This window comes from Opisthocomus hoazin, chromosome 1 (assembly GCF_030867145.1).
Source record: "Opisthocomus hoazin isolate bOpiHoa1 chromosome 1, bOpiHoa1.hap1, whole genome shotgun sequence".
NCBI classification, from domain to species: Eukaryota; Metazoa; Chordata; class Aves; order Opisthocomiformes; family Opisthocomidae; genus Opisthocomus; species Opisthocomus hoazin.
The window spans coordinates 76,781,375-76,800,755 of record NC_134414.1 but is presented as its reverse complement, the minus strand read 5'-3'; the positions used below and the strand labels follow the sequence as shown (position 1 = coordinate 76,800,755).

General features: G+C 45.3%; 1 protein-coding gene across 2 annotated transcripts in view; it reads right to left on the bottom strand.

Annotated features, from left to right (window-relative positions):
* Nucleotides 1–19,091, bottom strand: part of AFF3 (ALF transcription elongation factor 3) — a 341,137-nt gene extending 322,046 nt beyond the window's left edge. For both annotated transcript variants that reach the window (XM_075426755.1, XM_075426765.1), the window contains exon 1: nucleotides 18,985–19,091. In XM_075426755.1, coding sequence (XP_075282870.1) covers nucleotides 18,985–19,037 — 53 coding nt within the window. In that variant the 5' untranslated portion in view covers nucleotides 19,038–19,091. The remainder of the gene's footprint in view (nucleotides 1–18,984) is intronic.
* Nucleotides 19,092–19,381: the final 290 nt, after the last annotated feature.

The window sequence follows — 19,381 nt, the reverse complement described above, 5'->3', positions numbered from 1 at the left end:
GGAGCTAAGCTCATTTGCTGTGAGGAGCTGTCAGCATCTCCTTACGGAGGGCAGGCTGCCAGCCTCTCCGAGGCAGTTACGCGGTGGCCTGGCCATAAGCAACCCTCACTTCCCACTATCACATTCCCACTCTCCGTCACACACAGGGAATTCTGTACACCGCATCTTCCTTTTCCTCTATGGCCACACCTGATCGCCACAAAATAGTCCTAGGCTTGGTCCTAGCCCTTCGCGGTTGATGGAGCTTATGTAAAAGGCTGACAGAGGAAGCAGAAAGCTGGACCAGCTAGAGACTTCACTGCGACAGCTCAGAGGTGGTTGCAGACGAACAGATGAAGCCTTAGGTGTGAAATCTCATACTGCTTGCTCAGTGTTGTCTGGTGTGAGTGGCCCTAAGGAACGAGCAACTGCAGCAGGAACAGACAGAGATGTTCTTGCCGACAGGAACAGAACAGGGACGCTTACTTGTCCCCGTCTTCTTTCTGGAAGGAAATCATCTGCTACTGCTAACACCGAAATCTGTGCATCATGCTCATGCCTGCACCAGGTTGAGGAGTATGACAGAAGTTTCCAATTACAGATAAAGGCTATCTTCAAAATTTGGACAGAGGCCACTGATTTTGACGGCTCTGCCATATAGTGATATTTCTCATTCTTACAGGAAATGCCTAGAATTTGGTACAGGCATTAATTTAGCTGTATTTTAAATCTATACAGGCAAATTCAGTTAAATAACTGCACATATGTGTGCAATTTTCCACATACCAATGCCAGCACCCTGCAGACTGTACAGCAGGCTACTCAGTTTACATCCTCGTGTATTTTGCTTGCTCCCATATAGGCAAGCCCACAGTTACCGATATTCTTCTAGAAATCTGACCTGCTGTCTACAGGGAATTACTATATGTCTCACCAGAAAATACTGAATAGAGGACAGTTCCTGCATGAGAGCATGAGGACACGCATGCCTTCACCCTTAAGCACGGCACATGTCTTCTCCCCAGGCACATAACCTGGCAGGTGCAATCCAGACCTCCATTTGTCACTCAGACACCAGTAATTGGCTCTCCAGAAATACTCTAGGTACATTAGATTAGATGAGAATTATCTTCTGTCTTTTTAGACCATTTTGGCACTAAGAACAAAACCAGGTATTTTTTTCCAGGCAAACATGCTTTTTCTGAAAAACTAAAAGATAGGACAAATGTTCCTGTCTCCTCTGAAATAACATTTACCAGTCCTCGCTAGAAAGAAGCAGCTGGCTTCAGTTAATCTGGTGGGATAACATTAAATGTAATAAATGTAATGTCATTAAGATCTAAACCTTTTTCTAAAAGATTTGGGTACAGGGATGAGCTGCGCAGCTGGGTGCAGAATTAAGCACCCAGCTCCCAAAATGGATCTCACATTGCTGCGTTGGGTGCCGAAGCTCCCCGTACTGAGGATGGGGGAGAAGCCAGCACCCAACAGCCAGCTTCTCAACACCCAAAGGCTACCCCGGGAGCCAAACCCTATGCCTGCCAAAGGAAAATGTCAAAGAGAACTTACGTTTTTTGCTGTGATTAGACTCCGCTGTGAAAGGACGACTCACAGCCTGAGTCCCACCTACGTGCCCTCTTGGGCATTTAGGTCAGACAACGGGGGCACACCTCTCTCTGAAACAAAAACCGAAGGACGCAGCGAAGCACACTGGTTTGCTAACATCCTAGCAGTTAAAACACCAACATAAGAACATCGGAAGCCCGGATTCACGTATCTCCCCAGCATGTGGTTCACATCCATAGATACAGTCTCAAGGAACGTGCACTACTTACCAGGCCAAAGCTCTTTCCACGTGACAAGCTGCTCATCACCCTTCCTGGAGCTTGACCCCAGCATGGATCTCAGAATGGAGGGACCACGGGACCAGGAGGAAAGTGGCTGAAACATTCAGCCGGAAAAGGGGAATCCCTGGATCCTCTCACCCCAAAGTTGCATAACATGTGACGTACAAGCAGTACGGACAGCGCCTGGCCACAGCATATCTCCGGCTTCTCCAGGCCCTTATGTACTGGGCTAACGAGTCTGCTAATCCCCAAATTGCCTCTAGGCACGTGTACTAGCAAAGCTGGAGATAAGGCTAAACATGCTTCTGCCAGAAAACTACGGCATCTTGGTGCCTAGCTGGGTTGTGCTGGGTTTCTGGATCGTGGCTTTTGCTATGTTAATTCTGCCTAAGCTGTTCACATAACCCACTATGTTGCACCTTGCTTAAGAGCTGTAAAGAATGAAGTAAGGACCTGCTTTGGTGGCACACCACAAGCTAAATTAATCTCCTGGCATAAACTTGCACTGCTTAGTTCAGTGAACAAAATCAAAATCCAGTCTCCAAATAACTCAGAGGAATTTCTGGCTGATGTGGCAATCATTAGGCATATTAAATGACAGATATAATGAAAGTGATTTTTAGTGGTTCAGATAGATAGGCAGCTAGTACATTACTACCTCATTCAGCTTCCAGCCCAGGTATGTCTTCAGCCTGCTAACAAGCATCCTTTGTGGATTACTTGCTGTAACTTGACCTTCCAGAACTTCTTGCTTTTTCTTTTCACCGGAGACCTACGATTCTTCTGTGCTCCCTTAGTTTGTACTCCCCACAAGCAATAAAACTATGTCTCTTGCCTTAAGTGACTGAATTTCTCAGTAATCACACACCTTAGATTACAGACTTCAGGTTTAGATGCATCGCTGTATGAAGTACTATAAAACGAGCAATCCACTGACTTTCTATCGTGCTTAGGAAACAGAGTTTCACAAAGAAGTCTGGTTCCACCTCTCTCCTTTTAAGCCTGTCAGGTGCCCATGCTCACAAAAAAAGGGTTCATCTGGCTCACATCCTCTGGGAAGCTTTGGGCATGTGTACCTGCACAGCGGAGCAGAGATCCCCAAGCTAACAGAGACCGAGGCAGGGCTTCACATACAGCAGCATGCAGCCCTAGAGGCTTTGGTCTAGGAGTAGCAGAGCTGTACTCACATGATGCCGAGCCAAAAATAGCTAGTCTCTCCTCCTGAGAAAAGCGTGGGACAAAGCTGATCGATTCAGATGTTGCTCCTTGTGAACACAGCTGAACTGCTTACAGACCTACTGACGCGACGTGCGGTGCAACTGGTGCCAAACATCACAGAGCGTTACTTGAGGTAAATACAACCCCAGTGTTAATAATAATATCATTTGTTTTTATCGTCACCCAGCGTATTTTCATAACACCTTTCAATGCATCTGGCCCTTATCAACTGCATGGTAATTGAGTGTTGTCAGTAAAATTATGTAAAGTTAATTTTGACACCCTTTCTCTGGAGTGTCTGTTCTGTTCTTCTGTGTCCTCAGAATGAAATGTTTTGATACTCGTGATTTTCTTCAGAGAAAATAGTTCCCCAAGCCCCTGTTGCTACTCCTCTAGCTGCAATACTGCTGAATGTGTCACATCCAGGCTCTATCTCATCCTCTGATTTCTGCTTAACAAGTCTAAAGTTATTTTCAAAGATCCTCTTCTGTGTCCTGCCATTATTAAAAGGTCAGTTTCTGTTCACTTGAGTAAAAATATGACTGATGCTAATTTTCTGGTGTTAAAACCATGTGTCACACACTAAGAAAAGCATCAGGTGTACTCTATCTATCCAGAAAAGACTGATACCACATGTAGTAAAGACTTGATCCAAACATGTCCTGTATTTGGTTCATTACTTTTGCTTGATTGCTGAGAGCTGAATCTTTACAAGTAGATCATATTCATGAATGTGTCACACCTCACTATGTCATTGTGCCAGAGACTCATCAAAGATCTACTCAAAGCTTTCTTCCTAATTTATACTTCTTCTGTGAGGTGCTTTGAGTTGAGAAATCTCTTTTGCAAAAGGAAAGCCATCCATTGTTTGGACTCTAAAAGGAAATGTAGGTGTTTAATTGGTGGATGTGGTTTTCATTATACTTTCCATCTCCACCACAAACCCTCTTCATAAATTGTGACAAGTCTGTTGGCAGTCTGCTGTATCAGACTGGAGGTAGCTGACTTGATAAGCATGTTGCCTAGCCGAAGAAAAACATGAATTCCCTCCAACTTTCCTCAGAATTGCTAATTAGCTCAAAGGCAATGATGTCCTGAATTGGCACAGAAAACCACTGTGAGAAAGTCCTAGGGAGATGCAAGACTATAACTCAATAGGGTCTAGTAGTATCTTAAGCGCTTTTTGGTTTACTGAAATCAAGCTAGCATCTTTGCTCTGAATATGCTCCTTATTTAAACACATGCGTGGTGATTTACAATCCAGTAAAGTCCTCAGCTTCATTTCTATGCAGCCCATATCATGACAGTAAAGAATGGTCGTTTTCCAGAGAAAATAAAGAAGGAGATGTTTTTATATTTATAAAAGCAGTCACCCAGTCTTACAGGGCTGAGGTCCTTCCCCTCTCAAACGAACGCAGAGGTGGGGGTAAAGGAAGCACTGATCTGGTCAGTATTGTGATTTTCTGCTGCCATTTCTCAGTGGGGTTTGTTCCTGCCCCCACTCAGACCAAAAAAAGCACCAAACCCTTATGCATACACTTAGTGTTTCCAAGAGCCAAATGGCAAGGAAGCATTTCGAATAGGCAATTTGCATGTGGCCACCCTGTTTTCCACCACATGGAGACACTCTGAGCCAAGTGAGTTGGCCTACAGGGTAGAGAGCAACCCTTGGCCCATATCAGTATCTCCACTGTGGCCTGAAGCTCACCACTTTTGAAACATCCTCAGATGTGGCAGGACAATATGCAGTCACAGCCTGGGACTATCAGGTTCCGATCTCTCCCTGCCTGAGACACCCTGACCTCCATCGCCCTCAGGAAGGTCCTCACACATTCGCAGCTCTTAAACTAACGCTCTGCTATGAAAGTAAATGTTTTGATGGAAACTGAGAGGCTACTTGGGATGGTGATGTCCTGACGTGGTAAGAGCATTCACCTGGCACACACAAAACCTTCATGCAAAGAAACTGGAGAATAGATTTGAACTTGTAAGAATTTCAGGTATAAATTGCAAAAAATGCCTAAGTTGACAGAAAGTGCACCTTTATGGGTGCAGGATTGTTTATATTTTCAGAGTAATATCATGGCTTGAATGAGTATGGGCATGCTGAAAAAATGATGCTCAAACCTTAGTCTCCCACACGTCCCACTCCCGCTGGCCATGCTCTGGAAATTCTGACATGAAAAGAGGAAGTCAGCAGTTTTGCCAGGACTCCCAGGCAAGCCGGTCACGGTGGAAGCCTGACATCCAGAAGACCTGGAAAACAGCCAGTCTGTGCACAGCATGTCCATCCTGTATGCCTGCATTCAGGTGCATCAGATTTATTATGCATGTGCAAATCACCTGATTTATTGCCATGGTTTATTACCAGGTGCAGCAAGGCCAGCAGCATGTTCAGAACATGTTGGATTTACTGCACGTACACGGGACATCTGTGAGCGCATACAATCACCTTTTCTCCTGAGACTTCCTAGGAGGAAATATGGGAACCATACTCAAACTTCTGGATTCACTTTGGTTCTGTATTTGTCTGCAGGCAGAGACAGGCTTCTGGGATAAAGTAAGCACGGCTACTTTAGCATACTCTTGAAGTGTATTGTGAGAAAACTTGTTTGTACTTTTCAGTCCTTGAGAGAGAACTGTGAGTGGGTAAGGGTGAGCTAGCAGCATTTCAACAGAGCCAGCCTGTTTCCCTACCACACAGCAGACACATTAGCACCTAATGAGTTATGATGACTTCAGCTTTAACAGATGACTTCTTTTCCGCCAACCAAATTACAGTATAAGCACCACTGAAATTTTATTAGCTGGTTTTGCATGTGAATATGACTTGAGGAAAGGAAAACACTTGAGTTACATATTTGTTCAGAAAATCAGAATTCCATTTTCTTTAAGGCTTTCAATGAGATGTATGTTTCCAAGTCATTTCTGAAAGTGGGAATTAGGGTATATTTGACTGGCATCCAGGTGTGGGCTCCAAGACTCGCTCTGATCTGGAGCAGTGGTACTGGAGTAGTACTCCACAGTAGGACTGTAACAGGTATATTTAATTAGTTCCCATTGGTGCCACACGTATTCTGATGAGGTGTGGACTGCCTTGGAGAATACCCAACAGTCATCAGCATTTCAGTACGCTGAGCCCTGAGAGGTCTCTCTCCTCACTCATTGTGGAAGAGCTCCCAGGCAAGAGAGAGGTTACCCGCACCTCCGGGTAGGGCTCCGGGGAGCACTCTCACACCCCCAAGACACTACTTCATGTACCTTCCCGCTTGATCCTACCCAGAGCAGGGGGCTTGCTTCATTCACCCAGCCCGTGGCTCTCTGCCCCCAGAACAATGTCTCATGCCTCCATGGCACAAGCGCCTGGGTTCCCCACCACTCCTGCAGCTGAACCTGCTACCTTCAGCCTGACTGTGCAGCACCTGTTTTAGGTAATTCTGCAGGTTCTATCATCGCATACACAGAGGCAGCATTTCTTTGTGTCAGGTCATGGAGATTGCTCAAGTGCACTCATTGCCTTTGATCTCGTATGACCTCTCGCTCCAAACCTCCTACCAACAACTCCCTGGGCACTGAGATACACCATCCTACACCAGGGAACCTGCAGAACTTTAACATGTTGGGATTATGTAGTAATTATGTCAAGGAGTAATGGCTTTAAACTAAGTGAGCGCAGATTTAGGCTAGATACAAGGAAGACATTTTTTACCATGAGAGTGGTGAAACATTGGCACAGGTTACTCAGAGAGGTAGTGGAGGCCCCATCTCTGGAAACATTCAAGGCCAGGTTGGACAGGGCTCTGAGCAACCTGGTCTAGTTGAAGATGTCCCTGCTCACTGCAGGGGGGTTGGGCTAGATGACCTCTAAAGGTCCCTTCCAAAACAAAGCATTCTATGATTCTATGGTTGCTCTAAACTACAATGCATTACTGACTGAGACTTAGCTTACTCATCTCCTGAGACCTTTGGGCAAAGGCATTTTTCTGCTGCTACGCACACTTCAGTTTGCACAACTGGACTTCACAGATGACAGCCAGCTCTAAATGAGATGCCACAGCAGACAGCATTTCCCAGGCAGGACGCTTTGACCATGAGCCCCTTTTCTTTACAGCTCTTCACTAGTTCCCACTGTCCTCACCATGCAGGCCCTTCGTGGCCTATCCCCATCATTATCAAAAGTCATTACCAAAAGTTATTGCAAAAAAGCTGATTCTTCTAGTCTTCTCTTGACCCATTAGGGCAATTCACTCTCCAAGTTTCCAACTAACACCTTCAGGGTATCCCTGTGCTGTCACTCCTGCTTGGGAAGAGTCCTTATAAACATGCACAAAATTACTTCATTGTTCTTTTTGAGGTTCTTGAAAAGAAAGTTCTGTTTTTTCCCACCATGCTCACACTCATGCATTTGGCAGCACTGTCAGGCTGGCGGCTTGCTGCAACTGCTGTTTATTTGGATGATTAAAATACTCTGTCTTTTCTTTCTGGCCAGTTTTGCCTCTATCCACCATTTTCTCTTGTCTTTCACTTTGTGTGCAAAGCTTTTGGTCCCACGACTGGTTCTTTGTCCCATGTCTGTACAGCACGTGGTGCAGCAAATGCGGGTCCCTACCTACAGATGCAAAGCTCAATGGCAATGCATACGAACAACAACAGCAAAAGGCAGGAGGGCAAAATAACATAGCTGCCACCCTCTCCTGGAGCAAGTGCAGAGCACTAGCCATTCCAGTCCATCAATGAAATACTGGATATGATGGGAACATGAGGAGCTTCACTATTGTGTCTATTCGGGTAAAGAGTCAGGCTGTTTCCTCTTCTGGGAAACATTCATTGCAGTTGAATTTCATTTTTTCATGTTTCATTTAAATTTTCAAATCATCCATGCTCCAGAATTAACTGCAACTTTCATTATTTGACTACTTTCCTTCCTCTTTTTAACCCATATGTATTGCTTTTTTTTTTAGCTATAGGTTACTTTGCTGTGTGCGAGTGTGTCACAGCACTCATTTTTCTGGTTACTTTGACAAACCTGACATCTTGCAGCTGTTACACATCTTGTTTCAATTACATCTCTAGATAAAAAGAATTCTTAAAGCCCGAAGGCTGCAGATGGCTTCCTCGTAAGGGGTTAACTCCAGCTTTGTATTAAAGCCTTTTTGGGGGTGCGTGTTCTTCTTCAGCCTCCTTCTCTTTGGCCCTCCCCAGCTTCCCCTTCTAATTTTGCTGTCTATCTATCTCCCTTACTCTAAGCCCCACTCCTCTGTGGCCATCAGCAGGAGAGGAACCAGAGCAGCAGTGTCCATCCCTGCCTCCTTCCCACCCAAAGATGCCCGGGGTGAGGCGAAGTATCTGTTGCTTGAACCTTATCTCCACATATCACGCAGGCTGCTTACAGCAGGGCACAGCTGAACGAGCACAAATCAGTGGAGTGACAACTCTGACCACCACTAATCCCTAATAAATTCTGGACTGTCCCACAGACTTGGGAAGCTCTTGACAACCGGTGATGCTCTCAGCATCTGGCAAACCACTTGTGTCTAATTGGGTACCCTGAGATATTTACACTGTGCTTAATGGTTACAGAAGAGATTGATCACCCCATTCTTGGTATCTATCCAAAAAGGGTATATAAAATCCTTTGATCTTGCTAAGGCAGCAAAACATGTCTAACCATCAGTTATGTAAAGGTGGTTGTTATTAATTTGAATACTGCACAGAGAGGAAAGAACAGAAGTACCATATAAAGAGATATATTAAGACTACAAAAGAATTAAGTGAAGCCGTTATGTTATGAATCATGATTTTATTGTTTAGCAGTCAGCTCTTGATGTAATTCAGATAATAATGAATGGGCTAATTCCTTCCACTTTTATTCAGGCAAAACTTCCATTGACTTCAAAGAGAAAGTTGTCCAAGTCAGGACTAGAGACTGCTGCATCTATCCCATTATTTGCAAATGCTATTCTGCATATAAAGTGTTCCTTTATAATGGGCTATCGCCAATAACAGCAACATTTACATAATATAAACCTCTTACATAAGTGTCTTTCGTGTTCAAAAAAGATTTTTTATTCTTATTGCAAACTGCCACGTTAAAAGTTCTTCCACAAACCCTAATATTTTTTAAAGTATAGGAACATACAGACGTTCTCAGTGTACCATTTTGATCATCTTTCCTTCTGCTCAATATTTTTCATTTCATTTTACCATAATTTTTTTCTCAGGAGAATGTGTTATTTATTGATTATTAGCAAAGAGATGATTTATCATTGCAAATATTTCCCTTTATCACAGAAAACAGAGTGCTAAAAATGGAAAAATGTGCTAAGCCTTGTTACATTTTAACAGATGCCAGGAATATTTGAGGAAACAAATGAATAAATAGTCCTGCATCACTGTTTCTCTCACTCCATAGTTCTATTTATAAGTTAATGCCCTATACAACATTTCAAATTGGTACTTATAAGTAACTCTCTATGTAATGGCTCAAAACTCAAAAAATGTGTTTAAGCTTAATACTTTTCTGTTTTGATCAAGGCAGGACTCTTCAGGTTTTTGACAAAACCAGAATTTTTTCTCTGATTATAAAGCATGCACTTCCATCTGGAACTTATTTTGATATTGTGAATCTTAATGCCTCAGAAAAGCACACAGAACAATGGACGGGCACTACTTGATTGTTTTAAATTGAAATTAATTAATTATGAAACAGCTGCAATAGTCTAAATTACTTATTTCCCCTTTCAGTGAAAATGAATTTACAGGCATTTGCAAAGCATACAAAAATAAAGAGAGAGACAAGAAAGTCTGTAAGAAGGGAAGTCATGTAGAATTGTCTATGATCTGTATTTCAAGAAAGTAAATAATTAATAGGTCCATGGAAGCACATTAAAGATTGCTCTTTCTATTACACAGTCACATTGAGCAGTAAAATAACGCTTTAAATCTCAACAACAAATACAGTAGAGAACTCAGTAGAGTTTACCTTTCCAGATAATCATTTTTTCAGCTGAAAACAGCGATTTTTTCACATTACAACCAGACTGTGACTTGAAAGAAGCTTCTCAGTCATTTAGTCAAGACAGATGAGCAATGAGTGTCAGAAAAGCTACCAAGGCATCAAAAGATCTACAGTCAAGGCCATTAAAGAATAGCTAATCTGCTCTAGTTCTAATTCTCCACTAATGGGTTTCCTTAAATGTGCTTTACATCAGCTGTAATTAGTTCAAGATATTGCTACTTATATACTTCTAAGAACAACAAAAAAAAGGTTGCATTTCTACCACATCGTATGTAATCATGTTCACACAGCCGTGCACCCAAGCCAGTAGGTTCTTGTGCAGTGCGAAGCCTGGAAGAGCATCATACAGATACACTTTGGTTGGATCTACAGAAGCCACTGCAGGTCCAGCAGCAACAGCATTTATCTATGTTTTCCTTTGTTGGGGTTATCTCTATGCCATTTTACCTCAGATGTTGCAGAATTGACTGTACTGAGTTGCAAGGGATACATTAAGCCACATATATTGGAATATATGTACATTTTTGCTACCAATGCTATGGGTTTGGAACAGATTTGCACAGTGAGTGTCAGTGACAAAAAAACCCAAAACCCTTGCCACTTTTATGATAGGGCATGACCGGATTTTGAGGGCATTCACTCCTTCTTAGAAAAAGGTTCATTTATCTGAGAGAGCAGCAGTCTGACGCAATGACCTAGGAGAAACGTATGGTCCTGTGGCCTGTTTGGATCCATCTACACTGTGAAGAGGGGTAGAACCCCACGAGCTAGCTTCAAGCACGCTGGTATACCCAAACACGCAAGGCAACGTGGTGATACTAATTCAGATCAGTTGGGATCACAGTGGTTTTCTTGCAGGGAGCCTGAGTAAATAGACTAGCACACAATCACCTTTTGTACGAAGAAATTCCTGACAGTCTTCGGGCCTAACCACAAACAAAGCACATTGTAACATTAATTTACTCTTTCAGCTGGCGACATTTAGTTAACTCAAGGTCATCATCCTGCAGAAAATGTTACACTCTCCTTGCCAAACACAAATGAAGAAATGCACACTTGGCTTTTATTGTTACTTTGTCCTTTAAAAACAGTTGATGATATGACAGGTTCCCTCCCTGACTACTTCATAAATAGAAAACATAAAAACATGTTTTCTATTGGATGCATATCAATACAACTATCTTCTCCAGAGTATCTCTGTCAACAAACTGCTCATTTTTTCTGGACTCAGGTTCAATCATCTACTGCACTTGCTATTCTAAGACAAAGGAGAAGAAAAACATTAAAATTACATCTTTCCCTCCTAAAATCCACAGGTCTGAGAGCTGAAACCTCCTGGTCAATCAGAACCGGTCAATGACACAGAAAGAATCGGCTTTCTCTTGGTGCATCACTAGGAGGTAGGCACCATCTAGTAACGTCAGGGCAAAAGCTGAACCCCCACAGAGGAGGTTTAGGGCATCTGCCAACGCCCGTACATCAGAACAGGCTCCCCTAAACCTTCACAGTGACGAAAGCAAAGAAAGTAGGGATAGAAACAAGGAGATGGATGGTAGGAGAGATCACTGCTGGTATGCCTTCTGAATCTGAACCCTGCAGATGCGTACCTCACCAACACTTTCTCCTCTGGATCCACCTGCCTGTTGCATTCGCATTTTTTGATTCACCATAGGTTACTGTAACACCCTGGCACCTAGGTTGCACCGTCACAGCAATGCATGGACTAGGAAGTCCACCAGGTTCTCCCTCGGGGATTTCAAAAGTGATACATGCAGTGAGAACTGATTCAGCTCAAAGCAATCAAAACATAGTCAGTGTAAGAAGATACCACCTTCATCCTCTGTTTGTCCCCTCCTGCCATTCAGTCAAACCAGGCTGAGCCACAAAGGATTCTTTCTTTGGTCGGAAACATGTGAAAACAACCACATGGAAAGACTGGGCTACATTAAGATGCTGTGTGGCTTTGTCAGACACAACCCTCTTGTTTTTAGTTTTAAGTACTTACAGTTGTGGATCATCTTTATTGAGAAACAAAACATAGCAACAAAAAGCTTCTTAGCAAAGATTTCTGGTCCCTTCTGCATCATTTTAAGTGTTTCCTGACTGCTGAGACCACCACTGCTGCATTGGAACTAATTTATTTTTTAAGAAGTACATAAAGGATCTCTGAGGATAAGTTTAAATTGCGTTCCTACTGTCATATTTCCCATGATACACCCGTATCCAGGTCCTTGGTACATGCATGCAGGTTAAAATCTTCCTACGAGGATGAAACACAGTCAACTTAAGTCACTAATATGTACTTCTTGTTTGCTTAAGGTATTATGAAAGCTGAGATACCAAGCTGTAAGAGAGGTACACAAGTAGCTATATTTTTACCTTTGAAAAGACACAGAAAATGTTCAGCACAGAATATTAATAATGGCCATCACGTTCATTTAACTGGGGCTACAGTTCATTCACTCTTTCTCCTAAATGTAAATTCGTAGTTACCCACAAATTGTTCAGAAATTGTATAGATTTTTACTGGAGTATTAAACTATAAGGGTTCATTTTTGCTCTCCTTGGGCCTTAGGCAGCACCAGCAAGCGTAACCCGTGTTTTAACATCAATTTTAAGAGACAGAAGACCAGTGAGTAGCTCTCCCAATAACAACGCGAACACGGTGGGTTCAGCCAGAGCGGGGACCGGTGGGCTCCCTGGGAGTGGCGGCCACCGAATCCAGCCCCCGGCAGCGGCACTGACATGGTCATTCCCCAGCAGGGCAGGGTTTGCCAAGAGATAGTTTTGCACAAAATCAAGGAAGCCTGGTTACAGCTTTCCCTTTTCCTACTTTTCAGTTGTTCACAAAGAACTTGTGATTTTCTGCTGGAATTAGCCTTACAGATAATCAGCCTGTATACAAAGAAATTTTACCTGAATTTCATAGAAAATACCATTTTTTTGAACTCTCACTTTGTGAGGATGTCATTTCAAAGTTACAGCTAGATCACTCTGTTAGATGAGACACCACTTCACACAGAATTTACCCTCCCTGTTTTCTAGCTGTACATAGTATGGGTTTTTCTTCATTTCTATTGATTTTACTCTATTACTCCTATTGTTAATAAAGTTTTCACCACAGTTTAACGTATCTCTGAACATACGCTGCAAATAATTGCTGGTACTCTTTTTATCCATGCTTTATTGTTTCCCAGTCCCAGATACAACACAAATGGATTAATTTGTTATATGAGGTTAAAAACATTGCAATTAGTTGCTTTCTCTAATGAGAGTGTTGTGGAGTGGAGTGTGATGTTATTTCTAATACACGGATGACAAGATATTCCCACAGCCAATATTTCTTCTGTGTCTTTTTTTTTTTTTTTTTTCTGGATGGCCCATATTTTTCTTCCACTAGCTTTAAGAAACCCGGTATTTCCCTTGAAATATTCACATAGAATTGGAAATGCCGCACGTACCTCATGCCCTCTTCTGAATCCTTCTCCAATAACCTAGTAAGGTTTCTGCCTCAACTTCTGATGGAAAACATCCCCAGAGGAACACAAATCTACAAGTCAGAGTGCTAGGAGGAAAGCCCACAGGGCTTTTCTCCTCTTGCATCACACAATTTGGCGTGGGTGCTCAAACAGTCCTCGGGGAGGGAAGAGATGAAAGCACATTCACTGTCCTACTGATGTATTAAAATTTCATTTATCAGACAAAAACAAAGCAGAAGGTTAAAAAAATATTATTCTTTTGAAAAGTGACTGAGTACTGCAGATCAGAGATGATGGGCCAGGTCTTCATCTGCTGTAAACTGGCAAAGCCTCCGGACTCGACGGAGACTTAAACCAAATGAGGAGGATCTGGTACATTACATCCAGCAAATGAGCACTCACATGGCACAACAGATGTATTTTTAAAATATTATTATTATTCAGTTGATGTTTATAAAGTATTATGACCATGAAAAGCGTGCTCTTCTTATTATTGACAATGTCTAGCCCATACAATTTGTTCAGTGCTGTAAGAAGAAAACCTCAAACAACAAAAGTAATTCCTGACCCAAAAGGCTTCCAGCCTAAAAAACAGCCATTAGGAAGAGAGAACACGCTGTGAAAGCGGGAGAAGGGAACAGTCTATAGTTATTACTCGTGTTATTGTTTGCTCACAAGTTATCATCATCACAGACAGAGCAAATTTTCAGATGGGATCTCAATGAGAGGAAGGTGGTAACTGTGAGTTGACACTGGGAGGAAGGCAGAGTGGGAAACACCACAGTGATAGAAATAAGGAGACAAATGGGATTTCCAGCATTACCGTTAGAAAGAGGCCAAGAGCTAAAAGGAAAGAAATAAGGGATAAAGTTCAAGACATAGGTTGGAGTAGAGTTGTAGAGGAGACAGGAGATAAAAGAAGACACTAACTTTTTTTTGGGGGGGAGAGGGAGGTATTATTGCTGGGTATTGTCTGTAAAAAGGGTAAGCCGGTCCAGCCTCTCACCCTACCAAGAGAATGGTTGGAGTGACCCCTCTCCCCTCAAAGCAGCCCCTTACTGTTATCTGAAAACAAACATCTTGATATTCTACTTTGACTGAAGAAGCATTTGTACAATTAGCTTTCTAAAATTGTCCCCAGTAAACACTGCGCAACATGAGAAAAAAATCTTGACTCACGCAAATATAAAATGTAGTGACTAAAAGCTAGACAACCTGGGATCAAGAAGTTACAAAAGGTTCATTTATAACACTGCTGGATGTCTGGCCACTTTTTGTTAATAACAACTTCCAAACAAAACTCTCATTGACTTCAAATGGAGCAGGAACAGACCCAAAGATAGCAAATGAACTAGTAATTCAATACGTGGTCTGTAAAACATGCTGGGCCACCTTACACTGTGGCATTTGATATTGATCTCAGCTTGGAAGCTATACAGCTATACATTTTTTACATGACTATTCAACCCCTACAAAACTGATGCTAACTCAAAATATCCAGCAGTATCAGATAAATACCACATAAACTAACTACATACTTGGCTTCTTTTACCTAAACAAACATTGTTTTGTTTGTGGCTAACAAACATATTGCACTTGAAATTACTGTCTTGTTTAGTACAATTAAGCAAGTGCTTTAATAAATCTGCTAATTGTTTTTAATGAACGGGAAAAAAACTCAGCCCATGCACGTATCTTACATAAGCACATGAGGAGAGCCTTTAGTAAGTGATCTTCACCAGGGCTGTCGCTGTGCCTAAAGAGCTAAGGACCCGGCTGAGTTTTGATCTAGATTTGTGAAATAATGCAAATAACAACACGAATGCCTGTAATGCAGAACTAGTTCTGGCACTCCAGTTACGTCCGTCGGTCTGCTCACTTACTGCTTTCCGTCACATGCAGTATGTTTTCTGCTGTACGAGAGGCACATAAACCACCTCTAACTGAGATTCGCCATCTCTTTTTGTCTGGTGTAAGCAAATACAAAGCTGTCAGGCACTGGAGAATCCACATCCTTGAGTCTGGACAAGTAAAACTACACATAGAGCATACAAATAAATGCACGGATAAAGCAAAACAGGAGATGGGGCTGTGGTTCAAAGTCGTTAGCGTCATGTGTTTGGGGTAACTACGTTAGTCAGCGGTAACAACACCTTGAGTTAAGTTGGGCTGATCATCCCAAAATGTTCCAGAAAAAGCTCACCAAACAGGCGTGAGTTTTGTTTATGCCATGGACTGGTATGTTTTCTTAAAATTTCTGCTGGAGTTTGTACTCAGCTTTCACTATTTGAATTATAGTATTTTCTGGGAAGCAGAAGTGTTATTGGCATCAATACAGCCTGGGAAAACTACTGTTTAGCAAAAAACAGCTTACAACATCCTCCCAGTGCGGTTTACTACTTAAATACTGTCTTATAGCCATGACATGACATATTATTACATTTTCTATGCTACAGCAAAGTAAAAGACATAACACGTATTAATTGAAGAGCAAATTCATTAATAGTGTAAAAGTAACAATCAATGAGAATTGATTAGCACGCTGCTGTTCATCTGGAAACCCCTTTTGATTTTCCAAGAACGTGCCAAATAAAAAAAAGCACTTTAGAACAGCACGTTAATATTTAATTACTGCACTTTTAAACAAAATGTTCACCAAATACTGCAAAAAGTGGATTTTCAGTCATAAATTAAGAGCGCAAATTGCCGTTATGACTACATTCAAAAGAATAAAGGACAACATTCATTCTTGCTGAAGAGAAAATTAAGTCTCTTAAGTGTTGCTCTTTGCCATGAAGTACTTCCCACCTATGTGGCATATTTTATTTCCCTTTTTGGCAACAACTGCACTCCTCTGAAGGCATCCTGACAAGCCTTCGGAGCTTAAAATTAACATACCAGCTTTGTTTTGGTCAATTTAGTAGATTACCCAAATCTGGTTGCTCGAGACCGCCTGTAAGGTGCCCATCGGCGAGCGGTGAGCGGACAGGACGGTGGGAAGGCAGCGGGAGACACGGACCCTGCCCGCAAAGGGGGAGCGACCCAGGGGCCTCTGCACAGCCCTCACTGCACCACCAAGGCACCACTGGCCTTCATGATGGACCTCGGGAGCTTTCGCCGAGCAAAAGTAAGTTTTTATCTAATACTGCTGGTACGACTTCTCAAAACGACTGTTCCAAACCATTTGCCAAAACAGCTGCTTCATGATAAACTTCTAGCCCGCGATCTCAGATACTCCGAGCCAAAGCCGGTCAGCGAAACCCCGTGCCCCAAAGGGACGCAAACACGCAACAGCAAACACCTGCAAAGCCCCTGCTCCCCCGACAAGCTCGGCTTAAAGGAGGTGTGATTCCCTTGCTCGGGACAGTTGTGGGTTCAACCCCTGCACCGGGGTGAGAGTTTGGCAATGAATGCAGGCCTGCCACTGTGTAAGGGCTTTTAACGTGCGATCTGAAGCCCTTCTGTTGAACAGACCTTCTAAACTGTAACAACTATAGAGGAAAACAAACAACAAGAGCTGTGAAACCGCAAGTTCGCTTGTAATGCAAATGCGGACATTTTTAAGCAGGCAATTTAGCTGGAAAATGGTTGGTGCCTTTTCGGACTCATACAGGAGCTTTATGGTGGCCACGGTTATTTGGAAGTGGCTCCACGACAGCCGAAAAGCATGCTAAGAAGGTGATGACAAGGAGCGATCGCCAGACACAGCCTAAAGCCCTAGCTTTCCAGAGTTATATTGTTAGCTTCTCAAATTCAATATTAACTCCGATAGCCAGCTTGCAGAACAGACTTAACGAAGAGCACGCTCTTGCTGGAGAAAGAAGATTCCCCCAAAGTTTGTCTTGATTCAAGGAGAAAGGGAAAAGCACTCAAATGCGTTAAAGTACTATTTCTCCCACTCTAATAGGAAAAACATGTAATTGAACTGTAAAACTGTGCATATGGACTGAAGACTTAAAATCAGGCCAGAGATAAATGTTATGGTCTGGGTATAAACGGAATATTGGTATTTATAACTGAAACAAGGACACAACTTCGACTCGTGTCACAGGGAGAAACCGCTGTAATTAAAAACTTTTATGGGGTAGTAACTAATTTTGCACTATGCGCGCTCTTTGAAGTTCCCACGGCAACACAAAAGTTTTACGAGGCCGGACGTTCTCAACGCACGCATCGCTCAGCGCCCGTGTCACGCCGGGCGAGCCGCTCTCATCGTCCCGAGGTCTTTGAGAAGCAGAGGCTCGGCTAAACGGGGCTCGCTGGGCCGGCTTGTTCCGCTACGACACCTGCCATCGAGGAGACAAGGCAGCGCTGCCGAACGCGCGCCCAGCTGAAGGTACAGATCGCCCAGCATGTTATTAAAAAAACCCAAAAAATTAATCATAATAAAAAAAATTGCATACTGTTAACCGATTTTAGGCTAAGGTAACCTCAGCTGCCCGCACCACCGCCGGAGCCGCCCGGGCACCAGGTGCCACGGCTGCCCCCGCCCGACCGCGGCCCCGCGCCCACGGCCCCCCGCACCCTGCCGGGGAACCGGCCACGGCCCGCCCAGGCGCGGGGCGGCGGGACCCCGCGGCCTCCCCCCCGCCCGCCTCCCACCGCGGGGGGTGCCGCCGGGATCGCGTCCCACCGCGGGCTCCGTCCCAGCCGCGGACCCCGGGCGGCCCCGACGTGGGCCCGCCGCCCCGGGGCCGTGCCGTGCGGTGCCGTGCGGGGAGCGGCGGCCCGGGGGCAGCGTGCCTCCCGCAGCAAACTCTGGGACTTGGCAGAGGCAGCGGCTCGGGGAGGGCGGTGCGGGGGGGAGGGCAGCGCTTCCCACCTCCAGCCGCTAATGACATTTCTAGAAACTGTTTTCCCCTCCTCCCCGGCAGCCCCGCAGCCGCCGGCGGGGCGGGCGGGGACGGGGGAGCGCAGGGGGAGGTCAAGGGCGTGCAGGTTGCGGGGGGGGGGGGGCGCAATAAGGGCGGCCCGGGGGGGAGTTGCGGAGCTGCGGGGGGGGCTACGGGAGAGCAGCCCGGAGTGCCAGCGGCGGGTGAGCGCAGGGGATTTACTGGAGGAGAGGGGGGGTGACGAGGCGTGCAGGAGACCCCCCCCCAGCCAAACCCCACGTTCGCCTCCCGGGCCCACCCTGGCAGCCGGGGGAGGGGGTCACCCTCCCCTCTGGCCCTGGGAGAAGCAAGTGGCGGAGGAGACACCTCCCGGGGTGCTGCACCCCCTCTCGCTAACGCGCCCGCCGCCCCAGTCACCGCACCCCCGAGCCACTGCACCCCGCTTCTTGCGCACCCGCTGCTGCTGCGCCCCCCGATTTACCGCACCCCTCCAGGTAAGCGCACACCCGCCCCGGATGACTGCACCCCTCCCAGTCGCGGCACGTCCCCCAGCCCTCGCACCCCCCGTCACAGCACACCGCACCCGCCGCGGACCCCGCGGCACCGCTCACCACAGCGAGTCCAGGTCCCACTCCTGGAGGAGAGCGAAGTCGAAGCTGTCCATGGTCAGCGCTCTCAGCTCCGCCGCGCCGCAGCCCCGCGGCGTCCGGGGCGCATCTTCACGGCACCGCGGGCAGGGCGAGGGCGCGGAGCAACCCCCCCTCCCCACCAACACCTGCCCCCCCAGAAAATAAAGCAAACCCCCCCTCAGAAAACAGCCGCCGCGCCGCCGCTCGGCTCGGCTCGGCTCGGCCGCCGCGCTCCGCTCCCGCCCCGCTCCCCCGCGCCGCCTCCCTCCCCGCCGCGCGCCGGGAGCGCGGCCGAGGCGGCGCCCGCCCCGCGCGCGCGCTGCGCCCGCGCAGCTCCCGCGCAGCGCCCGCCCGGCGCGGAGGGGCGGAGTTGGCGGGA